The 22,682-nt window shown below is 50.2% G+C and overlaps 1 protein-coding gene across 1 annotated transcript; it reads left to right on the top strand.

Annotated features, from left to right (window-relative positions):
• The first annotated feature begins 3,990 nt into the window (after nucleotides 1–3,990).
• On the top strand, nucleotides 3,991–20,703 carry LOC120299876 (protein jagged-1-like). Its single transcript, XM_039325154.1, has 12 exons — nucleotides 3,991–4,152; nucleotides 6,755–7,057; nucleotides 10,310–10,373; nucleotides 12,339–12,593; nucleotides 13,429–13,489; nucleotides 14,153–14,283; nucleotides 14,712–14,831; nucleotides 15,534–15,647; nucleotides 16,420–16,466; nucleotides 17,575–17,751; nucleotides 18,901–19,042; nucleotides 19,392–20,703. Exons 1-12 carry the CDS (start codon nucleotides 4,078–4,080, stop codon nucleotides 19,757–19,759), a joined length of 1,857 nt encoding a protein of 618 aa, XP_039181088.1. The 5' UTR covers nucleotides 3,991–4,077; the 3' UTR covers nucleotides 19,760–20,703.
• The last annotated feature ends 1,979 nt before the right edge of the window (nucleotides 20,704–22,682 follow it).

Below are 22,682 nucleotides of genomic sequence, written 5' to 3' on the forward strand. Positions count from 1 at the left end.
CTTTTTCACCACCGTTGGCAGCTGTCAGTGGTCACTAAACGAGGCCGTCACTAAACCAGGAGTGGCTGTATAAAAGGTGGAGGGAACCAAAACCTGCAATGAAATTCAGTGTAGTTGACTTTGAGGGTATCTAAGTACTAATTTGAATCAAAATGCGGGGGGGGGGAAACACATTTCTTTTCAAGAAGGAGAAAACTGGAAGATACAGCCAGTCCTCGACTTAACAACAGTCCATTTAGTGACCGGTTGAAAGTCACAACGGCACTGAAAAATAGTGACTTATGACCGTTTTTCTCAAGTTACAACCTTTGCAGCATTCCCATGATCATGTGATGGTCCATACTTAATGATCGTTGCTGTGTGTCAAGGTTATGCGATCCCCTTTTGCGACAAGCAAAGTCAAGGGGTGATTCCAGATTCACGTAACAACCGAGTTACTAACATCAACTGCCGTGATTCACTTAACAACTCTGACAAGGAAAGCCGTAAAATGGGGCAAAATTCACATAACAAATAATTAACAAAAAAGGTTGGGCTCAGTTGTCATAAGACGAGGACTTACCTGTACAGGCAAATATTTGGTGCTCCCCCCTCCCCTTTTCAGGGGAGGGGGCAACCCAAAAGGATGCCTCCATAGAGGAAGGAAGTGTTTGCCACCACAACAAAAGGGGACGTGAAAAAACAGGCTTAGATCGGAGTGAAAAGTAGATTAAACTTTTTTTTTCGGGGGGGGGGGAAACGGATCGACTTGCCCAGGCAGATTCCCGGAATGTTTTTGCTCAGATCCGCAGCATCATTTGGCTGCAGGCTGGAGCCTTGTTTATTCCTGAGCCGCTGGGATGGCACGGAGGGGTGGGGGGTGGGGGTAGTTACTGTTGGCAAGCGTTAAGGACATCACTCCCTTAGGTGGATAGATTATATTCAGAAAAAGTATGGAATTAAAAAGTTTCATTTATTTTATGAGTGAATATTAAATATTATAGAGAATTGTTTTATAGGTTATGGAGTTAAAGGTTAATCACGATATTTTTTTTTCTTCTCTTTTTTTTCTTTTTTTTCTTTTTTCTTAATTATTATAATTTTTTTTTCTTATTATTAACCCTGTATTCTGCTCTGGGAAGTGAAGGGAGGGGGGTTGGGGGTGGGAGGGAGGGTAAGGGGGGGGTTTCTACTTTAAAATTTTATTGTATTTTTATAAATGAATGTATGTTTTAAAAAATAAAAAAAAATTAAGATAAAAAAAAAGGACATCACTCCCTTCTCTGCCAAAAGAGCAAGCGGGGCAGCAACCGTGAGCCCCCTTGGCAGGGAAGGGGGCTCCCACCCATCCCCCAATGGGGTCGATTTCTGCTCCTGTTGGTTCCCTTTCCTTTCGGGCAGGTGTGGACGGGAATTTCTTCATGGTCCTCTCCTCCTGCTCCTGTTCCAGTAATCTCACTCGAGCATCATCTGCCTGGAGATGCACCTCTGGTGGAACTGGTTTCCCAGCCTGGATTTTTTCTCAGGGACATGCCAACCCGTTCCCCCTCTCCTCTCCCCACACCAATCTTCACTTGGAAAACCCTCCCACGCTAAGGGGCACTTCTCCCTTCCTCCTTTCGGAGCCGAGAGTTTTGAGAAGGAGAGTTTCAGAAAGTTGAGTTTCTCTCCCATCCCGGCCTGCCGTTTCCTTCCCTCTCCAGAAACGGCTTACTGGGATTCCCAGCCAGCTAAGAGTTAATTCCATCTCGAGAGGATGGGGTGGGGGGCTTAAAAAAAACCCTCCTCTTTCTTTTGGCAGGAGGGGGGGGACTTCTTTTCCCAGAGGCAAAGCCCCATTGAGTCCCACCTGCCTCCTATATCCATCCTAAGTTACAACGGGGCTTTATGAGGTCTGCTGAAAGCGGAGCAGACCTAGCAAAGGCCGGGCTGCCTGATGGGCCTTAAACAAACAGAGAAGGGCTGGTCCTGGGGGGTGGGGGTGGGTGGGATGTCTTTAGGAAGGGGGGCACTTGGCCCCCTTCGGTTGAACTACTCTCTCTTTATAAGATGACAATGGACTCACTTTTTTTCTCCACTGCCAGGGGACCAGGTATCTCCCAACCACAACACGTAATCTAAAATTTCCTTTATTTTTTTTTTTCTCACTTCCAAGTTGGGAGAAAGAAAGAGAGAGGGGGAGGGAGGGAGGGAGGGAGGAAGGAAGGAAGGAAGGAAAAAGAAAAAAAGAAAAAGGAGAGGAAGGACGGAAGGAAAAAGAAAGAAAAGGAAAGGAGATGAAGGAAGGAAGAAAAAGAAAGAAAAGAAAGAAAGAAAGAAAGAAAGAAAGAAAGAAAGAAAGAAAGAAAGAAAGAAAGAAAGAAAGAGAAAAAGCTGGAGGATGGCTAGTGTTAATTTTCTTCCAGAGCTCTTTTCGGGATAATGTGCTCCAAATTTCCAAAGATAATTGAATCATCACACTTTGCCTTTTTTTTTTTTGCCACAAAAGGTTTCAGTTGACGACTGGGCTTTGAGAACAGTTTAGGACAGGAGGGACCACCGACCACCCGTTCCGTGGAGAGAGGTTTTTGTGTGGTTTTGTGTGCTGCCTGCATCCCTCAGATGGGGCTTTGCTTGTTTGTGTGGACCGGTTGCTGGCATGCTGGGGGCCCGGTACTGGTCCACGGACCTGGAGTTGGGGAGCCCTGGTCTAGGACACATTAAGGGGGTCCTTTAAAAATTCAGTCAGGCGGTCCTCGACTGTCAACCATTTAATGATGGTTCGAAGTTGTGAGGCTTTGAAAAAAGTGATTTATGACCTGTCTTCAAAGTTACGACCATCGCATTGCTCCTCTGCACGTGGGATCGCAATTCAGGCACTTGTCAACCAGCATTCATGATGGCTGCAGCTCCTTGCGGTTGCGCAATTGTGACATGCAACCTTCCCAGCCAGATTTCCAACAAGCAAAGTCAAGTGCAGAAGCTGGATTCACTTAAGGACTGTGTGACTCACTTAACAGCTGCAGTCAAACTGCCTGCAGAAATCAGTTCTGGTCACGGGATGATTCATTTAACAACTGCATTACTTAGCGACCAAAATTCCACTCTCAGTTGTGGTTAAGTCAAGCAGTAACCTCAGAGAGATGCTAAAGGCTGTGGAACTGGGAAGCTATTCAAAATGGGGGGGGCTGTTTGAAGGACTCGGTCAGGTTTTGAGGTTAGGGCGAGAGGGGGCCTCCAAGGACATGTAGTCCACCCCGATAAAGAGTCACGGTGGACCACATGTGGTCCTCTGCAACCATTTGCTTATTGATTGTTACAGCCAACAAAGGGTTCTTTCTTACAACGGCACTGAAAACGGAAGTTAGCGCCCTTTTTCACACTTACAACCGTTGCGTCTCTGGGTCACGTGATCAACATGCAGACACTTGGCAAGGATCCCCTTTTGCGACCTTCTGACAAGCAAAGTCAATGGGGCAAGCCGGATTCACTTAACAACCGGCTTACTGACTGATCACTTCAGCGATTCGCTTCACAAATGTGGCAAGAAAGGTCGCAAAATGGGGCAAGACCCCCTTAACAAATTTCTCCCCCCCCCCGCGGCAAGAGAAACGTTGGGCTCTATTGAGGTCGTAAGTTGAGGACTAAGCCGCCAGGCGTTTCTCTGACTGCCTGGAGTGGAATGAGCTGGGGGGGTCCCGGTGTCCCCCAAAGAAGTAGGGGGATGGGGGGGCCCTGCCGGGCTTCCTCGGGCACCCAGCAGAGCCGAACCCGGCCCCTGCCCCTCCCTGGACGAAGGCAGCCCCCCTCCGAGCGCCCCCCCCACCTCCCCCAGCCCCGGTCCGCCGGCCGGGGACGATGGGCGTTGTCGTCCCATCCCCCCACCCCCGTCCCCAGCAGCCTGGCAAGCAGGGTGAGGCCGGCGGCCCCCGCACGTGCCCCGGGCCGGGCCGGGCGGGGCTGGGGGGGGCACCGGCCCCGCCTCCCGCGGCTGGCAGCCTGGCAGAGCCGCAGCGCCCGTCCCGTCGAGCTGCCGCCGCCGCTTTATGCCCCGCGATCGGGCGGCCCAGGAGGGCTGCCTCGCCGGCCCCGGCCAGGAGGGCTCGCCCCGCCGCCACCATGAGGCTGCGCCCGCCCGGCCTGCCGCGCTGCGCCCCGGCGCTGCTGCTCCTGCTGCTCCAGGTGCGGCTCCAGGTGAGAGCGACCCTCCGTCCGCCGGGGCCGGGTTGGGGAGGACTCCCGGCCCCATGGTCCACGGCCCGCCGGCCCGAGGCAGCGCACTCCCGAAGGTGCTGCGTCTCTGCGGCCGGGAGATGCGCGGCGCAGCCGGGGAGCCCGCGGGCGACGCTTTGCAGACCCGGAGAGCCTCCCAGCTGGAGAGCTTCGCCCGGTGCAGTTTCTGGCCCCGTTTACACGCGAGTTTAACTGCTACTCGTTTGCTCCCCCTCCCTCCGCAAAAGAAAGCTAAGAGAGAGTCGGAGCTGGGCGGCGGAAGAGTTCCCTTCTTCTCCGGCCGACCCTTCCCCACCTAGCTTCTCAGAAGCCCCGGGGGAGAGGAAGACCCTCTGGAAACCTGGTTTGTTGCGGGGGGGGGGAAAGGCCAGGCTAAAAGAGGGCTAAACGTTCGCGGGAAGCCGGTCCGGAGTTCGCTGAGTTCGGACTTTCCCATAAAGCGATAGGAGGTCCCTCTTGGACGTGGGGATTTGGGATTAAATCCGGGACACGCCGCGTTACGTGTGAATGCGGCCGCTGAGTAGCTCGGGGTAGCCTCGGCGGGCAGCCTGGGAGCTGCCCGAGTTTTCTTTGCCCTGGCTCCGGAAAGATTCCGTTTTGATTTCATTTGATTCAGATCTCGCCCCCCCAAACTCTTCTGCTATCCCCCCCCCCCCAGATCAACCCTCAATTTTAGAGGACCCTCTTGGGACTCTCCTTATTTAACAACTGCGAGGCTGGGAACCTGTTGCGGAGGTGCAGGTTGGCCCGGCTGGGATGCGGCCCTTCCTGCCTTGCAAGCTGCAGAGAGAGGGGGTCCCTCTCTAGACCCCCCCTAAACAGGGGCCCCTAGAGGCCCAGTTTCCTCCCCACCTCCACCAAAGTAGCTGTACTGAAACTCCAGAGGCCTCCCCATCTTTCTCCCTGGGGGGACAAGCAAGGTGTGGCCCTTGCTTAGTTTCTCAGTGCAGGCAAGCAAGTGGAAGTGGGGGGGGGCCCTTCGGCAACTGATGTGCCCCACCCAGCAATAGCTGTCTTTCCCTGTGAGAGCTTCAAAAGTGGGGTTTAAAGTAGGGCTGTCCAACCTAGACAGCTCTGTGGACTACAACTCCCAGAATTCCCCAAGCCAGCAGTTGCTTGCGTTTTTTTCTTCTTTTTTCTCTTTAATTCCCTTCTTCTCTGTCATTCACTTTCTCCTTCTGTTTTCATTTTCTTTGTTTCTTCTCCTCCTCGTTCCCTTCTCCTCCCTTCCTCCTTTTTCTCCTTCCTTCCTTCCTCCCACCCTTTTTTCTTTGTTCTTTCTGTCTGTCTCTTTTCTTTCCTTCCCGCCTCTCCTTCCTTCCTTCCTTCCTTCCTTCCTTCCTTCCTTCCTTCCTTCCTTCCTTCCATAGAGAGAGACAGACAGCATCAAAGATCCCTCTGAGCATACCGAGAGTGCATTTCCTGTCAGCAACCAAGTACAACAAGCCATGAATCCTAGCGTGAAAGGCTTTGAGAGCAAACATTCCATGAGGATCTGAGCCTCAGGCTTTCCTTTCTCTCATCTCTCTTGATTCCTCTGAGCATGTACAAAGAGATTGTGTTTGCTTGCCAGGGATTAGGCCAGTAAATCGAAGCTGCTCTGGAATTTGCACCTGGAAATGCCAAAGAGTGTTAAAATGAGAGGAAAAGATTTGTATGAGAACAAATTTGGCTAGAAGGCTCTATAAGGATCTCAGTGCTTGGAAGACTCACTACACTCATTATACACTTGTGGCTAAGGGTAGGCCAAAGCACTCTGCCTATGTTCAGGGGCACTCTTTCTACTGTTACTCTGACAGTGGAGGCTGGCCATTCAGGGGGACTCCGAAGGAGAAATGGATTTGTTTTTAAGTATTTTTCCTTACATGCTGTTCTTAGTCAGTTTGGGAAGGGAGCAGCATAAAAATCTTAGCAATCAATCAATCATTTAATAAATCAGTCAATCGTTTAATAAACAAACTCTGGGCAAGAAGCCATTGGAAGGCTTCAGATGACTTCAAGATTCTAATTGTTTCCTGCCTAATTGCTTTATTGATTTTAATCTTCTAATTGTTTTACCCTCCTACGGATGATGTCGTAAACCACTTGATCGGGAGATGGGCAGCCTATACATTTATTAAATAAATTTAATCCATCAGTTCAATACATAAATACATTTAATTCACAAATAAGCGCATTTAATAACTAGAACGCATTCCCCACCGTGGTGGTGAGGCAGAAGTGAGCTGTGCCTCTTATTATGAGCACGCCGGGGCTGAGTTTGGGGGGGGGGGGAGAAGCGGCGCCAGGTTGGAGATGGGGATTCCCCTCTATCAATTGCTCCTCCAGTGGTAGTAGTAGTAGTAGTAGTAGTAGTAGCAGCAGCAGCAGCTGTTGTTGTTGTTGTTGTTGTTCTTCTTCTTCTTCTTCTTCTTCTTCTTCTTCTTCTTCTTCTTCTTCTTCTTCTTCTTCTTCTTCTTCTTCTTCTTCTTCTTCTTCTTCTTCTTCTTCTTCTTCTTCTTCTTCTTCACCTTTCGCAGACTCATGTCGCTCCGCAGCTCATCCCTGTCTCTGCCCCTTTCAGGTCTCAGAGGCCATGGGCGTCTTTGAACTGCAGGTCCGCTTGGCCCGGAACGAGAAGGGGGTCCTGGCGGACGGACGATGCTGCAGGGGTGGGCGGGAGCCGCCGTGCCCCGTGGCCGAGCCTTGCCACACCTTCTTCCGGGTCTGCCTCAAGGAGTACCAGCTGCGGGCACACCCAGGGGGGCCTTGCGTGCTGGGGGCTGCCACCACCCCTGTTTTGGGGGGCAACCTCTTCTCGGCCCTCCTGCAGAAGCCCTCGGACCGGGCTGGGACGGTGCTGATCCCTTTCGACTTTGCCTGGCCGGTAAGATGCTTTTCTTTTTGTCCTCCTTTTTTGTGGGGAGGGGGCTGCAGGAGAGTTAACTATAAGATTCTCACAACTCTAGATCTGGCAACCCCCAGGACTATAAATCTGCCAAGATTAGAGGTAGTCCTCAACTTACAACCACAGCGGAGCCCAGACTTTCCGTTGCTAAGCGAGACAGTTGCAAAGTGACTTTTAAGACCTTCCTTGCTGCGGTTGTTCAGTTAGTAACGTGGCTGTTAGGCGAATCTGGGCGAGGATCCGTTCATCAGTCACGTTTTTCAGTGACGCCGTGACACTGGTCGCCAAACGAACGTTTTGCAAGTTGAGGAAGGCGTCTCTGTGAAACCTGGAAGACGGTGTGACTCACTTAACAACCGACTGGCTTAGCAGTGGCAATTCTGGTTCTAACTGTGGTCATAAGTCGGGAATTACCTGTAAAGCTGCATCCCCCGAAACCCAACATTGCTGAGATTGAGAAACCCTGGATTAGAATCAGGGGTAGGCAACCTTGGCTCTTTTATGACTCGTGGACTTCAACTCCCAGAATTCATGACTAGAAAAAGATGCACAGATTGGGAAAAGCAACGGAGAAGAAATTAATATTGCAGCCGCTTTTGTGCAGGGACAGCTTCATCCGATTTATCACTCGAGCAAGATTCAAAATCTCTTCTGGTTTGCCCAGGGGAAAAAGATGACACACACACACACACACACAAACCCCCCCCCCAGCTTCTCTGCCAGAGCCTCTGGGTCTCACTCTGCAGGAAGACCCCATTTAAACCTCATTTCCATCCTCCTTCCATCTCTTCATCCTAGATCCCAAACGGGCTCTGCAATTAACCTTTTTCACAGAGGTTAATTCCGGATTTCTTGCCGATTTGCACAGAGTTTCCCGTTCAGGTTCCTAAAAAGGCTGGATTGCAGATCTGAACCGGTTCCCAAATGTCTCGCCCACCAAATTGGAGAAATGTGCTTAAATCAGTTTTGTGCAGTGCTAGATTTGGGGTGGGGAGATAAACAACAGAGGGAGAGAGAAGGACGTGATGGCAGTATTCCAGTATTTGAGGGGCTGCCACAAAGAAGAGGGGGGGGTCCGTTCTCCAGAGGGCAGGAGAAGAAGCAATGGATAGAAACTTTTTAAGGAGAGAAGCAACCTGGAATTAAAGAAAAACTTCCTGACAGTGAGGACAATTAACCTGTGGAACAGTTTCCCTCCAGAAGTTGTGGGTCCTCCATCACCGGAGGTTTTTAAGAAGAGACTGGACAGCCATTTGCCAGAAATGGTAGAGTCTCCTGCTTGAATGGGGTTGGACTAGAAGACCTCTAAGTTCCCTCCCAGCTCTATTCTGATCGAGTTTCTGCCCACTTGAGGAGGTCAGTAGGAGAAGACAAAGCATCCTTAAAGGAAAAAAAATCTGATTTTTTTTTTTAAAGCAACTTACCTGTGTTAAACCATTAATTCACATCTGAAGGACCATGAGGGGTTGGAGACGTGCGGGTTTTCTTACAAAGCAGAGCTGCTTCAGTTCTGGGAGGCTGCCTTGCAAACTGAACAACAGCTACTTGGTTTCTGGCCGCAGGTCCTGGGAAAGGTCATTGAGCCCGGATGACCTCTGACCTTTGGGCTGTTCTGAAATGTTTTCCCCTCTCCCCAAGGGAACGTCAGCCAAGGGTAGCGGCTGTTCAGGAGACACTCAAGATCCTTGTTTTAGAAGAATATATCTTTCTCTGCCATCCGCACCCTCCCATTGATGCTGCTCAGATCCAGGGGAGAACGAGATAGCTGGAGTATAAATTTAATAAATAAATTTAATGAATAGATAAAAGATATCTGGAAGTAAGCCAGCTGCCGTTTGACATCTGAAACTGCCTTCCGAACTGGACCTTTGTGGGTTCTGAGCAGCCCAAGACGGCTGCCCATCTGTTGGATGTCCCACAATGCCCTGAGGAAGCCCAGCCCTGGGGCATTGTGGGAAATTCTTATGGCAGCGAGACCTTGCTTTTGTGGGAGCATCGTCTCAACCAATAGGAAAATAGAGCAGCACCAGCCACGTGCTAAGAAATGTTTGCCTGGTGCAGTGGGGCCGGGCCAACACAACCGACGTGGTTAGCTTGTGGCTCGGAGAGTTGTACAATACCTGGATAACTGGATGAATGGGGCAAACTGGTTTAGTCAGAGCAGCAAACAAGCAGAGAATCAGAGTCTGGAGGGTTCAAAAGTTGCCTCCAGAGCTGCAGGTTGTGTGACACGAATTCATCAGCCTTCCTGGCCTTCCTTTTGATGGTTTCCAGTTTTTTTTTTTAATTGAAATTTTTATAAACATTTTACAATAAAATCCCTCCCCACCTCTCTCCCTCCCTCCTCCCATTAGCCCTCTCCCCCTTCCCAGAGCTGAGTACAGAGCTAAAAACAACAAAAAAGAACATAAAAAATTAAATAAACATCAATCAATTATACATAAATCCTAAAAATTTTAGAACCCCTTTAACTCCATTACAATAAAATCAACAAATCTAAGCATAACAACTTTATACAATAAGTTATTCAAAAGCTAAATAATACTTTCTAATCCCATATTCTGAACAAAATTTACCCATCTTTTGTGGTTTTCAGTTTTGATGCTTGGCATCCCCCCATCCTTATCCAGTTTAGCCTTTAGTAGGGATGGGTGTTGTAGTTGTAGGCATCTGAAGGATGCCATATAGGTTGAACTCATACTACTTACCTGCCTTCCCTCCCTTTGGCTGTGGATGAGGGTCTCTGGTAGTGTTTTTCAACCTTGGCAACTTTTAAGACGTGGGGACTTCAACTCCCGGAATTCCTGGATGGCTGGGGAATTCTGGGAATTGAAGTCCATCCAACTCGAAGTTGCCAAGGTTGGGAAACAGTGCTCTGTGGCATTTGGGGGGTGCTTTGAGGGACCTTAACAGACCCAGCTGACTGACCTGCCCTTAGTGGGTGCTTCCAGATGTTTTGGGATTACACTCAAGGCACCTTTCATTCTCTTCGCTTATCTTTTGCCACAACCATTCTACTTTTATGCATTATTATTATTGATTAATTGGTTTGTCTGCATCCCAATTCAGCACAGCGGAGGTACGGCTTCGATACGGTAAAAATGGATTTCATTCTCATTCAGTAGGTTTGTGAGCACAGCTGGGAGAGTGGAGGGTGTGTGTGGTTAAAAATACGTCTCCAGAGGTTCAGGCTGGGAACGCTTTGGTGAGCTTCTGCCTTGTCCCTTCTAGCGCTCGTACTCGCTGGTTCTGGAGGCCTGGGATGCTGCCAATGCCAGTGACGTCACCAGCCCAGGTAAGGAGTCCTTTTTCTCCCTTGATGCATACAGGTGGTGGGTGCAAGGTAGAAAGGAGTGGGGCATTCCAAAACACCTGGATTTTGTGTTGCACTTCTTGAACCTGTACGTGCCTCCCTTAGGTGCTGGGATCGAGGCGAAAGAGCAGAGCAGGTGGCAAAATTCGCGCCCGCAGCCATTCAGATTGCCGTTCGGTGTGCCTTTTTTTTTTTTTTTAAACTGAGAAGTGGCCAAGCTAGTTGTTAACTGTGTAGGAAAGATTGAAAGTAAATAATGCCCTACCTCTGGGCTTTTGATTCTCCTTTCGGCTACATTCCTGATCGCCGAGCCTTGAACTAGTCACTAGCCTCTGGCCTGTAAAAACTGGAACTTCCATGGAGAGAGGCAGTCTATCTCTAAGTAGCAGTTGCCAGGAATAAGCAGGAAGAGAGGGCTCGTTTGTGGATTTCCAGCGGCGGGGCAGTGGCACCTGCAGGGGTATTGGGTGGGAGGGTAAATGAGTTTAATTTTTCATCCCTGTTGCAGTGGCAGGCAGTGGGCCAGCCTCGCTGTGGACTAGTAACTTATGCTCCTTTCCAGCTCTGTCCAGGGCACTCAAGGATGAACAAAATGCTTGGGACTGTTGATAATGGCTGTTGTTTTTTTTTAGTAAAGTTTATAATACAGATGGAAAGGGGTGCCAGATAAGAAGAAACGGAGAAAAAAATGCAGCAATTTTTGACTCTGTTCAGTGCAGTAAAATACAAAATACACATTCATCCCCAGCTTTCTGCTGTACGTTTCTAGTAGATAACAACCAAGTTAATCTGGTCTGCCAAAACATAAAATCAAATTTTAATTTTGTTTTCTGTTTCAAGCGTAAAGTCCAGAAGCGATTTCCAAATGGCAACAAAACTAGATAAGTCCTTCTCTTTAATTAAACAATTAACTTTGCCTTCCTTGCTATCCCCTTTTCCATCTGTTCTTCCATTGTGGGAGTGGACTTTTCATTTTTGCACATATAAAAAACTCTTGCCGCCGTCAACATCGATGATAGCCAACTTCCAAATTTCGGACCGTTGAACTTTTTGAACTGGATTAAATATGTCAGTTTTGTACCTGTGCGGTCCTTGGTGCATTCTGAGCTGGTGCTTTTACAGACGATTCATGACCCAAGTAGGTAACGTCAGCAGGGAGTGGCGAGTGCGGTCTGTGGAGAGGAGGAAGAGGAAGATAAGTTGTTCTTGGGGGTCCTTGGTGCTGTCTGGGTATGGTGGTTTTGCAGACGTTTCATGACCCAACTATGTAACATCATCAGTTCCAGAAGGGTTTCACTCTCTGTTTACATAGAAATGGCTTGCCTTGTCAGTGTTGGTGGGAATTTTCTTGGTGGTTGCTTGATTAGGCTGTTGTTGACCGATAGCTTGTTTGTCTGAGTTGATCATTCCTTGATTGGGGCATTGTTTACTTAACGATTGTCGATTTACGGTTAATCTCAGTGTTAACCTCTGCTTAACTGGGTGGTGATTGTTGGCGAGGAGGCGTTATGCTCTTTTTGCCTTTTGGATTGCCCTTTTGTTTCTTTTTCCATCGAAGGGCGGATAAATGTTGTTTATCTCTAAGTGTCTGTTGATGGCTGATTTATCTGAGTGCAAACCTGCCAGGAATTCTCTAGAGTTTTTAAATCTAGGATGCTCACGGTTTCCCACTTGAAACCATGGTTAAGTTGGTCCATGTCTTGTGCAATTAAGATTTTTTTCATCCCATCTCCCGACTGCTAGTTGGTGTTTGTGGACGCGTTCTGTCAGCCTTCTGCCTCTTGGTCCTACAGAGTGTCTGTTGTGGTCCTTATCCTGTATGTCGTTGCCGTCTCCTGCTTTTTTCTCCTGGGGCTGCTGGCTCTTTGCGCTTTGTGCCTCCCACCAGATGTGGGGTATGATTGAGGACAGGACCACCCACCCTTCCCTTCCCCCCTTCCTCACCAGGCTCAGGGCAGCTGATTGAGCAGGTGAGCCGTTCGGGCATGGTGAACCCAGGTGAAGGCTGGCAGGATTTACGGCATCCTGGGCGCAGCGCCCTGCTGGAGTACCGGCTGCGAGTGCACTGCCATGAGCACTACTACGGGCCCTCGTGCAATCTGCTCTGCAGGCCCCGTGACGATTTCTTCGGGCACCATAGCTGCGACGCGGCCGGGAACAAGGTCTGTCTCGACGGCTGGACGGGGAACAAGTGCCAGCGGGGTATGTCCGGGGCTGGCGGGCTGGCGCGGGGCAGGGCGAGGAAGAAGGGTCTAGAAAAGGACAGGCTGCCCCATTGCCCTGCTGCTCCTCCCACAGCGGGGTTGTCCTGCCCCAATTTCCCCCCACTAGGAGCTGCCTTGGATGGGGGGGGGAGAGTTCAAAAAAGTCAAGATGGACGCAAGCTAAAAGATTAGGGACATTTTTCTGGGGTGGGAAGCAGACAAACAGATCAGGTTGATGGGCGTAACAGCATCCCCAAACTCCACCTGTATTTCTGTGTGTCACCTGTGCATTAAAAAGGGGCGGATCTTCCATCACCTATTTCCAGCTGCCATCTTGACTTTTTTTGACACCCGTCTGGGGGGATGTCCCTAAGTCTTGCCATTCCTGAGATGCTGGAAGCTGATATTCCACCTCAAAAACAGAAGCGAGCACCTGAGGCCCGGCCCTCCTTCCTTAACCCCGGTCTTACCTGTAGCCAGGTAGACCAGCCCCTACCTCCCTTCTCCACATGCACCTAGCGATGCAAAAGGAATTGTCCTGTGGGGTCTCCAGCCTGGAGTGACCCCCTCCCTGTGTCCTTTCAGTCTTTCTTTCAAACACCAAAACAAGGACGTTCCCCCATGGGTGCAAATCCGTAGGCCGAATTTCCTCTCTTTCACTCCCTCTTGGCCAGCCCTTCGGGGTAGGCCAGGTTACTAAGCACCATACCCACCTAAATGATCGTTCTGGTATCCCCCCCAAAGAAGGGGGCAGTCCTGTCCTTGCAGCAGCTTAAGACCCAGTCCGGAGCCTCACCTCACGTTGGTCTCCTCTCCTTGCGGTGTCTTTGCAGCGGTTTGTCGCCAGGGGTGCCACAAAACGCACGGGTTTTGCGAGGAACCTGGCGAGTGCAGGTGAGAAGGAAGCAGGTGGGGAATGGCCCCGAACCCGTTAGCCTCCCAGCAAGTCAGGATTTTCTTCTCCTGGACCCTCTTATCTGGCCACTCCCTAAGTCACCTGTTGGGTCCAGCTTGGCGCCTCGCAGGCAACCTGCCAGCAAAGGCTAGGAAGGGGAGGGGGTTTAGAATAACCCTGAGGAAGAGTGCCGATTAGCCAAAACATCCCGGCATTCTAAAAACATCTGGGTGAGTTCCAATGGATTGAAGACGGACTGGTCACCGGGTGGGGGGAGAAACTTTTCTGTGTCTTTTGCGTGTGGGAAATCCAGATCTAGCCGGACTTTACTGCAGCCAACATCCTTAGTAAAAGAAGCTTTCTCTTCAACCCAGTGGAGTCGAGGGTCCTAAAACAAAGACCCCCAACCTTTTGGGCACCAGGGACTGGTTCCGTGGAGAGAAGTTTTTCGTGGACCAGAGGGGGGGGGAAGAGTGGTTTCGCGTGCTGCCTCCATCCCACAGATGGGGCTTCACTTGTTTGTGTGGACCTGTGTTGGCCCACGGCCCGAGGGTTGGGGACCCCTGTGCTAAGGGATCAGATTGGGTCAGGCCTCAGATAGCTGCTCCCCCTCCTCAATTTCAAGGCCCTTCGCTGTGCAGTAACCACCCTTCCCCTCTCAGGTGCCATTACGGCTGGACGGGCCCCCACTGCAACCAATGCCTTCTCTTTCCCGGCTGCGTCCACGGAAGCTGCACCCTGCCCTGGAAGTGCGATTGCGAGACCAACTGGGGTGGCCTTTTGTGCAACAAGGGTGAGCCCCGCCTCGGTCCTGTTCAGAGGGTCCTTGCTTTGAGACGGGAAGAAAGTGGGCAGCGGAGACCCTCTCCCGAGACGCAGCTCAGAGCAAAAAATTCTTGGCCGTTCTTTCTACAGGCGGTCCTCAACTTACAACGGTTCATTTAGTGACCGTTCAAAGTTACAACGGCACTGAAAAAAGTGACCTATGATGGTTTTTTGCACTTATGATCATGGGGAGGAGCAAAAGACCCCCAACATATTTTCGTTCCTCTTCCCCTCCTTCCGCTCAAGAAGTGACCCCCTCCCCAGCTGGCCGGCTTGATCAAGGAGGATGAAAGTTCACATCCTGACCACTAGAGGGCGCCAGCTTGGCATGCCTGTATTTTTTTTCCCAGCCTTGGATCAGATCCTAAACATCCTCATTTTTTTCTTCTTGCTCAGATCTGAATTATTGTGGATCACACCGTCCGTGCCAGAACGGGGGCACTTGTGCCAACAAGGAACCGGATGAATACGAATGCCTCTGCCCGGAAGGATTTAGTGGGCGCAACTGCGAGTTCGGTGAGCAGAGATGGACAGCTGAGGATGGCAAAAGATGCAGGATCTAAGGGGGGGGAGGCTTTGCAGACCCCTTGGCGTTCTGCAGGGACCGGGGACAGTTGGAAGGGACCAGCGATGGCCATTCTGGCTAGGATTGGTTGTTTCTCTGGCCATCTGCGTGCATATTAGAGAAGAGTGTCCTACGGGCACCGCTGGGAAACTAACTTCCAATCCTTGCTTGATGAAAACCTTGAATGAGCTGGTGGGGTTGAGCTAAGCTGGGGAATTCTGGGAGTTGAAGTCCACCAGTCTGAAAGTTGCCATGTTTGAAGACCCCGCCTTAACAATCAAATTGGATACAGTGAATATGTCTACAACGATTTTTTCTATGCAGGTAATCCTCATTTAGCAACCACAATTGGGACCGGCCACTCGGTCATTAAGCGGAGCAGCCCCCCAGGCCTAAGACTTGCCTGAGATCTGAATGCATTTAGAGAATGCGTTTTTCTTAAAAAGACTCGATTACGGCAACTGGAAAGAGGTGTTTTTTTTTTTTAGAAAAAGAGCGGGCATTGGGTTTCAGGGCTTTGCCAGCGGCGAGCTTCCATGTTCAGGAGCAGTGTACCTGTGAACACTAACGACCAATGGAGGAGGAGAAGGAGGGGAGGCAGCAAGAAGCTAGGCTGGCAAGAGCACTCTCTCTACTTCTGTTCTTCGTTCCAGATGTGAACGAATGCCAGAGAAAACCGTGCCTTCACGCTCGGGCGTGTAAAAACGTCGTTGGGAGCTATGTTTGTGACTGCTTGCGAGGCTGGATGGGCGCAAACTGCAGCATCAGTAAGAGGGTTGCTCAGATTAATTCCGGGATTGCAGGAAGGGGAAACGAAAGAAATAAATCTGCACAGACCCACCGAGTTCTTTGTGTTCTTCAGAAAAAAACGAGTCCTCCAAGGCCATTATACCAGAACTACGTTTCCCAGCACCCTTCATGACCAGCTGTGGTGTCTGGGGCAGCGGGAAGTTGTAGTTCGCCATAGGTTCCCTGTCCTCCGTGATCATCTTAAGCGGTTTCTTCAACTTTGGCAACTTGAAGAGGGGTGGACTTCCACTCCCAGAATCCCCCAGCCAGCCTGTTTTAAGAGGGGTGGACTTCCATTCCCAGAATCCCCCAGCCAGCCTGCTTTAAGAGGGGTGGACTTCCACTCCCAGAATTCCCCAACTAGCATGAAGATGGGTGGAATTCAACCCCCACAATGCCCTAGCCAGCCTTGCTGGCTGGGGAATTCTGGGAGTCGAAGTCCACCCATTTTAAAGTTGCCAAGTTTGGGAAACAAGGTTCTTAAATAAAGTGGATGAAAATTGGGGATATCTGGGGTCAATTCTGCCCTTAAGCCAAACTACCTCCCAGGGTTGTTGTAGCAGTAAAGATGGGACGACGGGGGTATATGGGGGGGGGCTGCTATGTCCACTGCCTCAAGTCCCGAAAGAAACCTAGAAATCCTCAAGGCGAAGACAGGGTTTAACAGTCTCAGAATTCAGTTCTTCAGTTGCGGTTTTCACGTTTTTTGATCAATACTCTGCCTTTTTTTAAACTCCACTTTCTGCACAGGAATGAATTTGTGCCCAGAGAGATGCCAAAACGGAGGCACCTGTAAGGTAGGTGTGTGGGAGAATCTGCCCATCCTAGGATAATAAAGGTGATTACACTTTGGTATCCTTTTCCTTTCCACCGATTCATACAGGTGGTCCTCGGCTTACAAACGCAATGGAGCCTGGAATTTCAGTCGGAAGTCGTCATAAATTGAGGCTGCCAGACTTGATTTTATGACAGTTTTTATGATTATTAAAAATGTTTTTTATTGTGGTTTGTAAGCGACTCATGCCAATAAAGCAGGCATGCTTGACTTTATGACCTCCTTTGCCACGGTTAAAGAAATCACTGCGGTCGTTAAATGAAACATGCGGTTGTTAAGTGAACCCGGCTTCCTCCATTGACTTGGCTCGTCAAAATCCCACGGGGAAGGTCGCAAATGGTGATTGCGTGACCTAATTACATGCCATTTGCCAGGCGCCCAAATTTTAATCACGTGACCGTGGGGATGCTGCAACGGGCGTAAGTGCGAAGACCAGTCCTAAGTCAATTTTTCCAGCTTTCTTGTAACTTGCAACCGTCACTAAGTGAATGGTTGTAAGTCAAGGACTACCTGTGATGCTGTCCTCCCAGCCCTGTCTCGTCCCAGTTCCTGCGGCCATCCGAGGACAGGGCACCATCCTAACTAGTGGAAGAGCCAATCCTGCCAACTTGGAACCATTATACATAGTCCTCGACTCACAACGGTCCATTTAGTGACCGTTCCGAGTTACAACGACACAGAAAAAAGGGACTTAGGGCCATTTTTCACACTTATGACCGTCGCAGCCTCCCCACGGTCACGTGATCAGAATTCAGATGCTTGGCGACTGGCATGTACTTAAGACGGTTGCAGGTTCCCAGTGATTCCCTTTTGCGTCCTTGTGACAAGGAAAGTCCATGGGGAAACCAGATTCACTTAACAACCGTGTGGCTAATTGAACAACCGCCCTGATTCCCTTAACGACCGTGGCATGAAAAGTTGTCAAGTGGGGCGAGGCTCACTTAACAAATGTCTCACTTAGCAACCTACATTTCGGGCTCAATTGTGGCCGTACGTTGAGGACTGCCTGCGTCCCACTCTGCTCACTCCCGGGACCCCCACACCCTCTTTTCGCCCCTTCTCCCCCCCAGATGGAGGGCGGCAGGCAGACCTGCTCGTGCCAGCCAGGCTACACCGGTGCCGAATGTGAGACCGAACATGGCTCCTGCCAAGAGGCCCCGTGCCTGCACGGTGGGCAGTGCCAGCAGGCAGAAAACCAGACCTTCTTTTGCAGATGCCCGCCGGGCTTTGGTGGGAGGTGGTGCCAGGTAATTGCTTTCTCTGGGGTGGAAACTCAGCAGAGTCCCAGGAATTGTACAGCTGTGTCGAGGGAGGGTCTTTGCTTTATTATTTTATTTTATTATTTTATTTTATTATTTTATTTTATATTTTATTTTATTATTTTATTATTTTATTTTTTATTTTATTTTTTATTATTTTATTTTATTATTTTATTAATTTATTAATTTTTTATTTTATTTTTTATTTTATTTTATTTTTTTATTATTTTATTTTATTATTTTTTATTTTATTTTATTTTTTATTTATTATTTTATTTTATTATTTTATTTTATTTTATTATTTTTTATTTTATTATTTTTTATTTTATTTTATTATTTATTGTTTTATTTTATTTTTATTTTATTATTTATTTATTTATTTATTTTATTATTTTTTATTTTATTTTATTATTTTATTTATTATTTTATTTTATTTATTTTACTTATTTTATTTTATTTATTATTTAATTATTTTATTTTATTTTATTATTTGATTTTTATTTCTATGCTGCCTGTGTTATTTTTACAAATAACCCTAAGTGGAGAACACACTTAGTGATCCTTTCTCCTTCTGTTTTCCCCACAACAACAGCCCTATGAGGTGGGTTGGGCTGAGAGAGGGGGATTGGCCCAAAGTCGCCCAGTTGGCTTTCATGCCTAAGGTAGGACTAGAACTCTCCGTCTCTTGCTGATTGGCCCAAAGTCACCCAGCTGGCTTTTGTGGCTAAGGCAGGACTAGAACTTACAGTCTCCTGGTGATTAGCCCAAAGTCACTTAGCCAGCTTTTGTGCCTAAGGCGGGACTAGAACTTACCGTCTCCTGGTTTTCTAGCCTGGTGCCTTCACCACTAGACGGAACTGGTTTGTGAGACTCCTTGGTGGAAATGCTGAGTGACCTCCCCATGGAGACCGATGGGCCTTTCCCAGGCCCCATAATCCGTGTCTGTTGGCTCTCATAATGCACAGGAGTGGAGAGAGCGGGGAGAGGAAAACAATGGAAAACACACACACACAAACACACACACAAACACACACACACACACCAATTTTTCACAAATAGTCTCCAGCAGCTCTGAATATCCCCCACTCTTTCTCCCTGCCGTTCCCTCCCTCCCCCCCCCTCGGCTTTCTCCCGCAGGTCTCTGCCAATCTCTGCTCTCCGAATCCTTGCCCCAAAGGTGCCATCTGCCAAGATGGAGGAGGAAGCTACACGTGCGTGTGCCCTGAAGATGCCACGTGTCAGATCCTGCAAGAGCCCTGCTTGGGGGAGGGGTGCAAAGGTGGGTCCTGAGGGGAGGGGGGGGTCTCTCCGATGTTTGAAGGTTGCAGCTTTGGCATTAATGCCGATCTTTTCAGACAGCGTTTGTCAACCTTGGCCACTGGGAAATAGGTGGACTTCAAGCCCCAGAATTCCCCACACAACAGAGGGTCCACACAAACAAGCAAAGGCCCAGCCATGGGATGCAGGCAGCACACAAAAGCACACACACACCCCGATCCGTGGAAAAACCTCTCTCCACGGAACCGGTGGTCCCTGGTGCCCCAAAAGGTTGAGGGCCTCTGGACTAGAAGATCTTCAGGGCCCCTTCTGACTCTGTTATTCTGTTCTTCATACCTGGCTCCCTTTAGGACAGACCAATGCTGCCCTCTTCTCTGCTGTCCTTCCCCCGGTTCTCCTCCTTGCCGGGGTGGTCCCCGTCTTGGTGCTGCTGCTGCTGCTTTGCATTCAACGCCGGTCTCTGCCGAGAGTCCCCGGTGCAACGGAGCCCCCCGCCAACAACAGCCTGCGGCCGGACGCCATCCATCTCATCCGCAACCTCACCCAGGGGGAGGCCGAGCGAGGGCTGGGGGCGGGCGGTGGCCCGACCAAGGTGGCAGGGCTGCCCGACGGTGCGCCTCCTTCTGCCAGCTCCCCCAAGGTGGACATCTCCAACCAAGAGAGGGCCGAACTCAACCGGTTGAACATCGGCCCGGTTTTAGCAAGGCCCCCACTCTGACAAGAAGGGGACTGCGGAGAAGTGTGAAATATTGGAGGCACTTCTCCTGCGGACAGGGGTGGTCCTGGGCCTCATTTGCCTTATGTTCCCCTCCGAAAGCGGCCATCTGCAAGACTTCCTGTGTCCCCAGGCAGATGTTCCACTGGTCTAGCTGCCGGGCTGTTTGCAGGAGGGAAAGACCCGAAGGGTGAGGGAGGGTCTCTGGGGTCCCTTACGGCTGCTCAGACGATAGGACGTTCCCCAAAGAAGCTGCGTTTGGCAAGTGCAAATAATCGCCTCATTTCTGGAAATAATTTGAACTGGCACATCTGGCCATCGATGGACTACGTCTGGCAAGCGATTATACCCCCCCTCCCCAAATGGGATAAAAAGGCGTGGGGCACTGCCCCATGCCCCTTGACCACCCCTCACTTAAGATCCGTGGCTTCCCACCCCCGGCGGCAACCTCGGGCTGCGATTTGAAGGGGCTGGGGAGGATGGGGCGTTGTAGTCCAATTTAGCGAGAGGGTGCCTGGAAGGGGTGTGGGGGAGACACCCCCCTTTTTTTGCAAAAAGAAACCTCTTGGGTAGACGGAATGTGATTTGCACTGTAATATACTGTAATATTCTGTGTTTTTTTTGCCCTTGGTGTTTTGAGTCAAACGTCCCGTGTTTGGGGTGAGACGAAAGGATCACGAGGGAATACTTCACGGCTGCCGTTTTGGGCCCCACCGCAAGTTTTGGGTGTCGCATGAGGCATCGGCAAAGAACCGGGTGGGCATCACAATTTTGAACTGGGTAGTGGATTACAATCGGCACTGAAAAAAGCAATTTAGGGTCCTTTTTCATACTTAACGACCACTGTCGCATCCTCACATCACGGGATCAGCTGCTTGGCAACTGACTCGTATTTATGACAGTTCCAATGTCCCGGGGGTCACGTGATCCCCTTTTGTGACCTTCGAACTAGCAATGGGGAAGCTGGAGTCACTTAACAACCGTGTTACTAACTGAACAACTGCCGGGATTTCCTTAACAACTGGTCGTAAAATGAGGCAAACCTCACTTAACAAACGTCTCGTTTAGCACATTGGGGCTCGGCTGTGGTCGTAATTCGAGAACTACCTGCGTGGGGATCTTTGCCAAGAGGGGGCCAGCAAGGCGAGGCCAGATGTGGCTGGCAGCTCGAACGTCAGCACAGCCCGTCTCTGGCTCTGCCCGCCTGCTTGACAGCTGCATTTTATGAGCTCCTGGAGGGCACCCTAGCATCTTGGGGCCCGCAGCTTTGGAGAGGTTGAGGCTGGCAGGATGAGTCTGCTTCCCAGCAGGCAAAACTTCCGGAGGCTCTTTGGCTCACCTGTTCCTTCCCTCACCTGTTCTGCTCCCTCTCGCCCACTTCCTTGGCCAACGCAGCTGGTGCCAGCTGACCAGGATGGAGTGGGAGAAGACAGGCTGCAGCCTGCCTCTCCTTGCCCAAGGCTCAGAGCTTGTAAGAACTCGGGCAAGAAGTTTGGGGCAGGGGCGGCTGAACAGCTTGCAACCTGTACAGGCAGGTAAGCTGCCAGCCAGTCACCTCCCTCGTCCTGTGATCACTAGGTGGATATGGAAGAAGAAAGGCTTGGGGGGGGGGGGTTGATGATTGTTGTAAGTCACTTTTCCCAGGTCAGTTGTCATCTTTTGAGCCTGGAGCACCAAGCTGAGAGCGGGTAGTTAAAGCTGCGTTTGACAACCTGGGCAACTGTTAAGGTGTGTTGCCTTTGACTCCCAGAATTGCTGGCTGGGGGATCCTGGGAGTTGAAGTCCATGCTTCTTAACGTCCCAGGTGTGGTAGGGCTGGTTGAATGCCCAGGACTCTTGGCCTGTGGTGGGTTTCCATGCACCAGCGGTCCCTGTCACCTGTGCTGGGCTTCTCAGGACATCCCCCCAGGTTACCATAGAATAGAGCTGGAAGAGACCTTGGAGGTCTTCTAGTCCAGCCCCTTGCTTGAGCAGGAGAATCTATACCAGGGGTAGGCAACTTTGGCCCCTTCATGACTTGCAGACTTCAACTCCCAGAATTCTTCAGCCAGCATGGCTCAGCTTGGAAACCTTTCCTTTTCCCCTCAGCATGGCTGGCTCAGGAATTCTGGGAGTTGAAGTCCACGAGTCATAAAAGAGCCAAGGTTGCCTACCCCTGACCTATACCTATAGGTTATTGCTTAATGACTGCAATGGGGAGAGCCGAAATTGCTGTCGTTGAGCCGAGCAATCGCATGACAGCCCACTTAATGATTGTTTAGCTCAACGACTGAAGATTCTGGGATCATTTGTGGTCTTAAATTGAGGACTGCCCATATGCCATGTGACCTCTCTGGCCCTTCCTAACAGGGTCAGGATTAATACCATGTCAGCCAGCATTTGCACCTGGATGGGAGGGAGCCCGCCTGCTTCTCCAGCTCAGACCGGTGCAATCTCTTCGCGTCTCCAAGAAGGACCATAGAACCATCCCGCCCATCATCCCAGCCCAGCTTGCCCAGAGATACAGTCCAGCAGGACTGGACTCCAAGCCCCATCATCCTTAGCCAGCATGGCCACTGGACTGCTGTTCCAGTATGTTTAGATTGGAGGGGCTGGGAATTGATATTTGGATGAATCAAGAGTTCAAGGTCCAGCCAATGTTCCCAAGGACTTAGCAGGTGGCAATCCAACAGGTAGAGTTTCCAGCCCTCCTTGCAGGACGGTTTTTTTTTGGGTAGCGCCTGCAAAGTAGAGAAAACCAGAGCGATCGAAGGCGTGACTTGCAGTGACTGGGCGTGGCCAAAGGAGGGCGTGGCCCATCTTGAGCGTAATGTCGGCTTTTGGAAAGAGGCGGGGCTATCCTGCCTGGTGGCCAGTGGCACCATGCCCCTATTTTTGGAGCGATATATTCGTGACCGGGAGGGGGAGGCCCATATCGTTTTAAAAA

This window comes from Crotalus tigris, unplaced genomic scaffold (assembly GCF_016545835.1).
Source record: "Crotalus tigris isolate CLP2741 ecotype Arizona unplaced genomic scaffold, ASM1654583v1 scf7180000024316.1084291, whole genome shotgun sequence".
Taxonomy (NCBI): domain Eukaryota; kingdom Metazoa; phylum Chordata; class Lepidosauria; order Squamata; family Viperidae; genus Crotalus; species Crotalus tigris.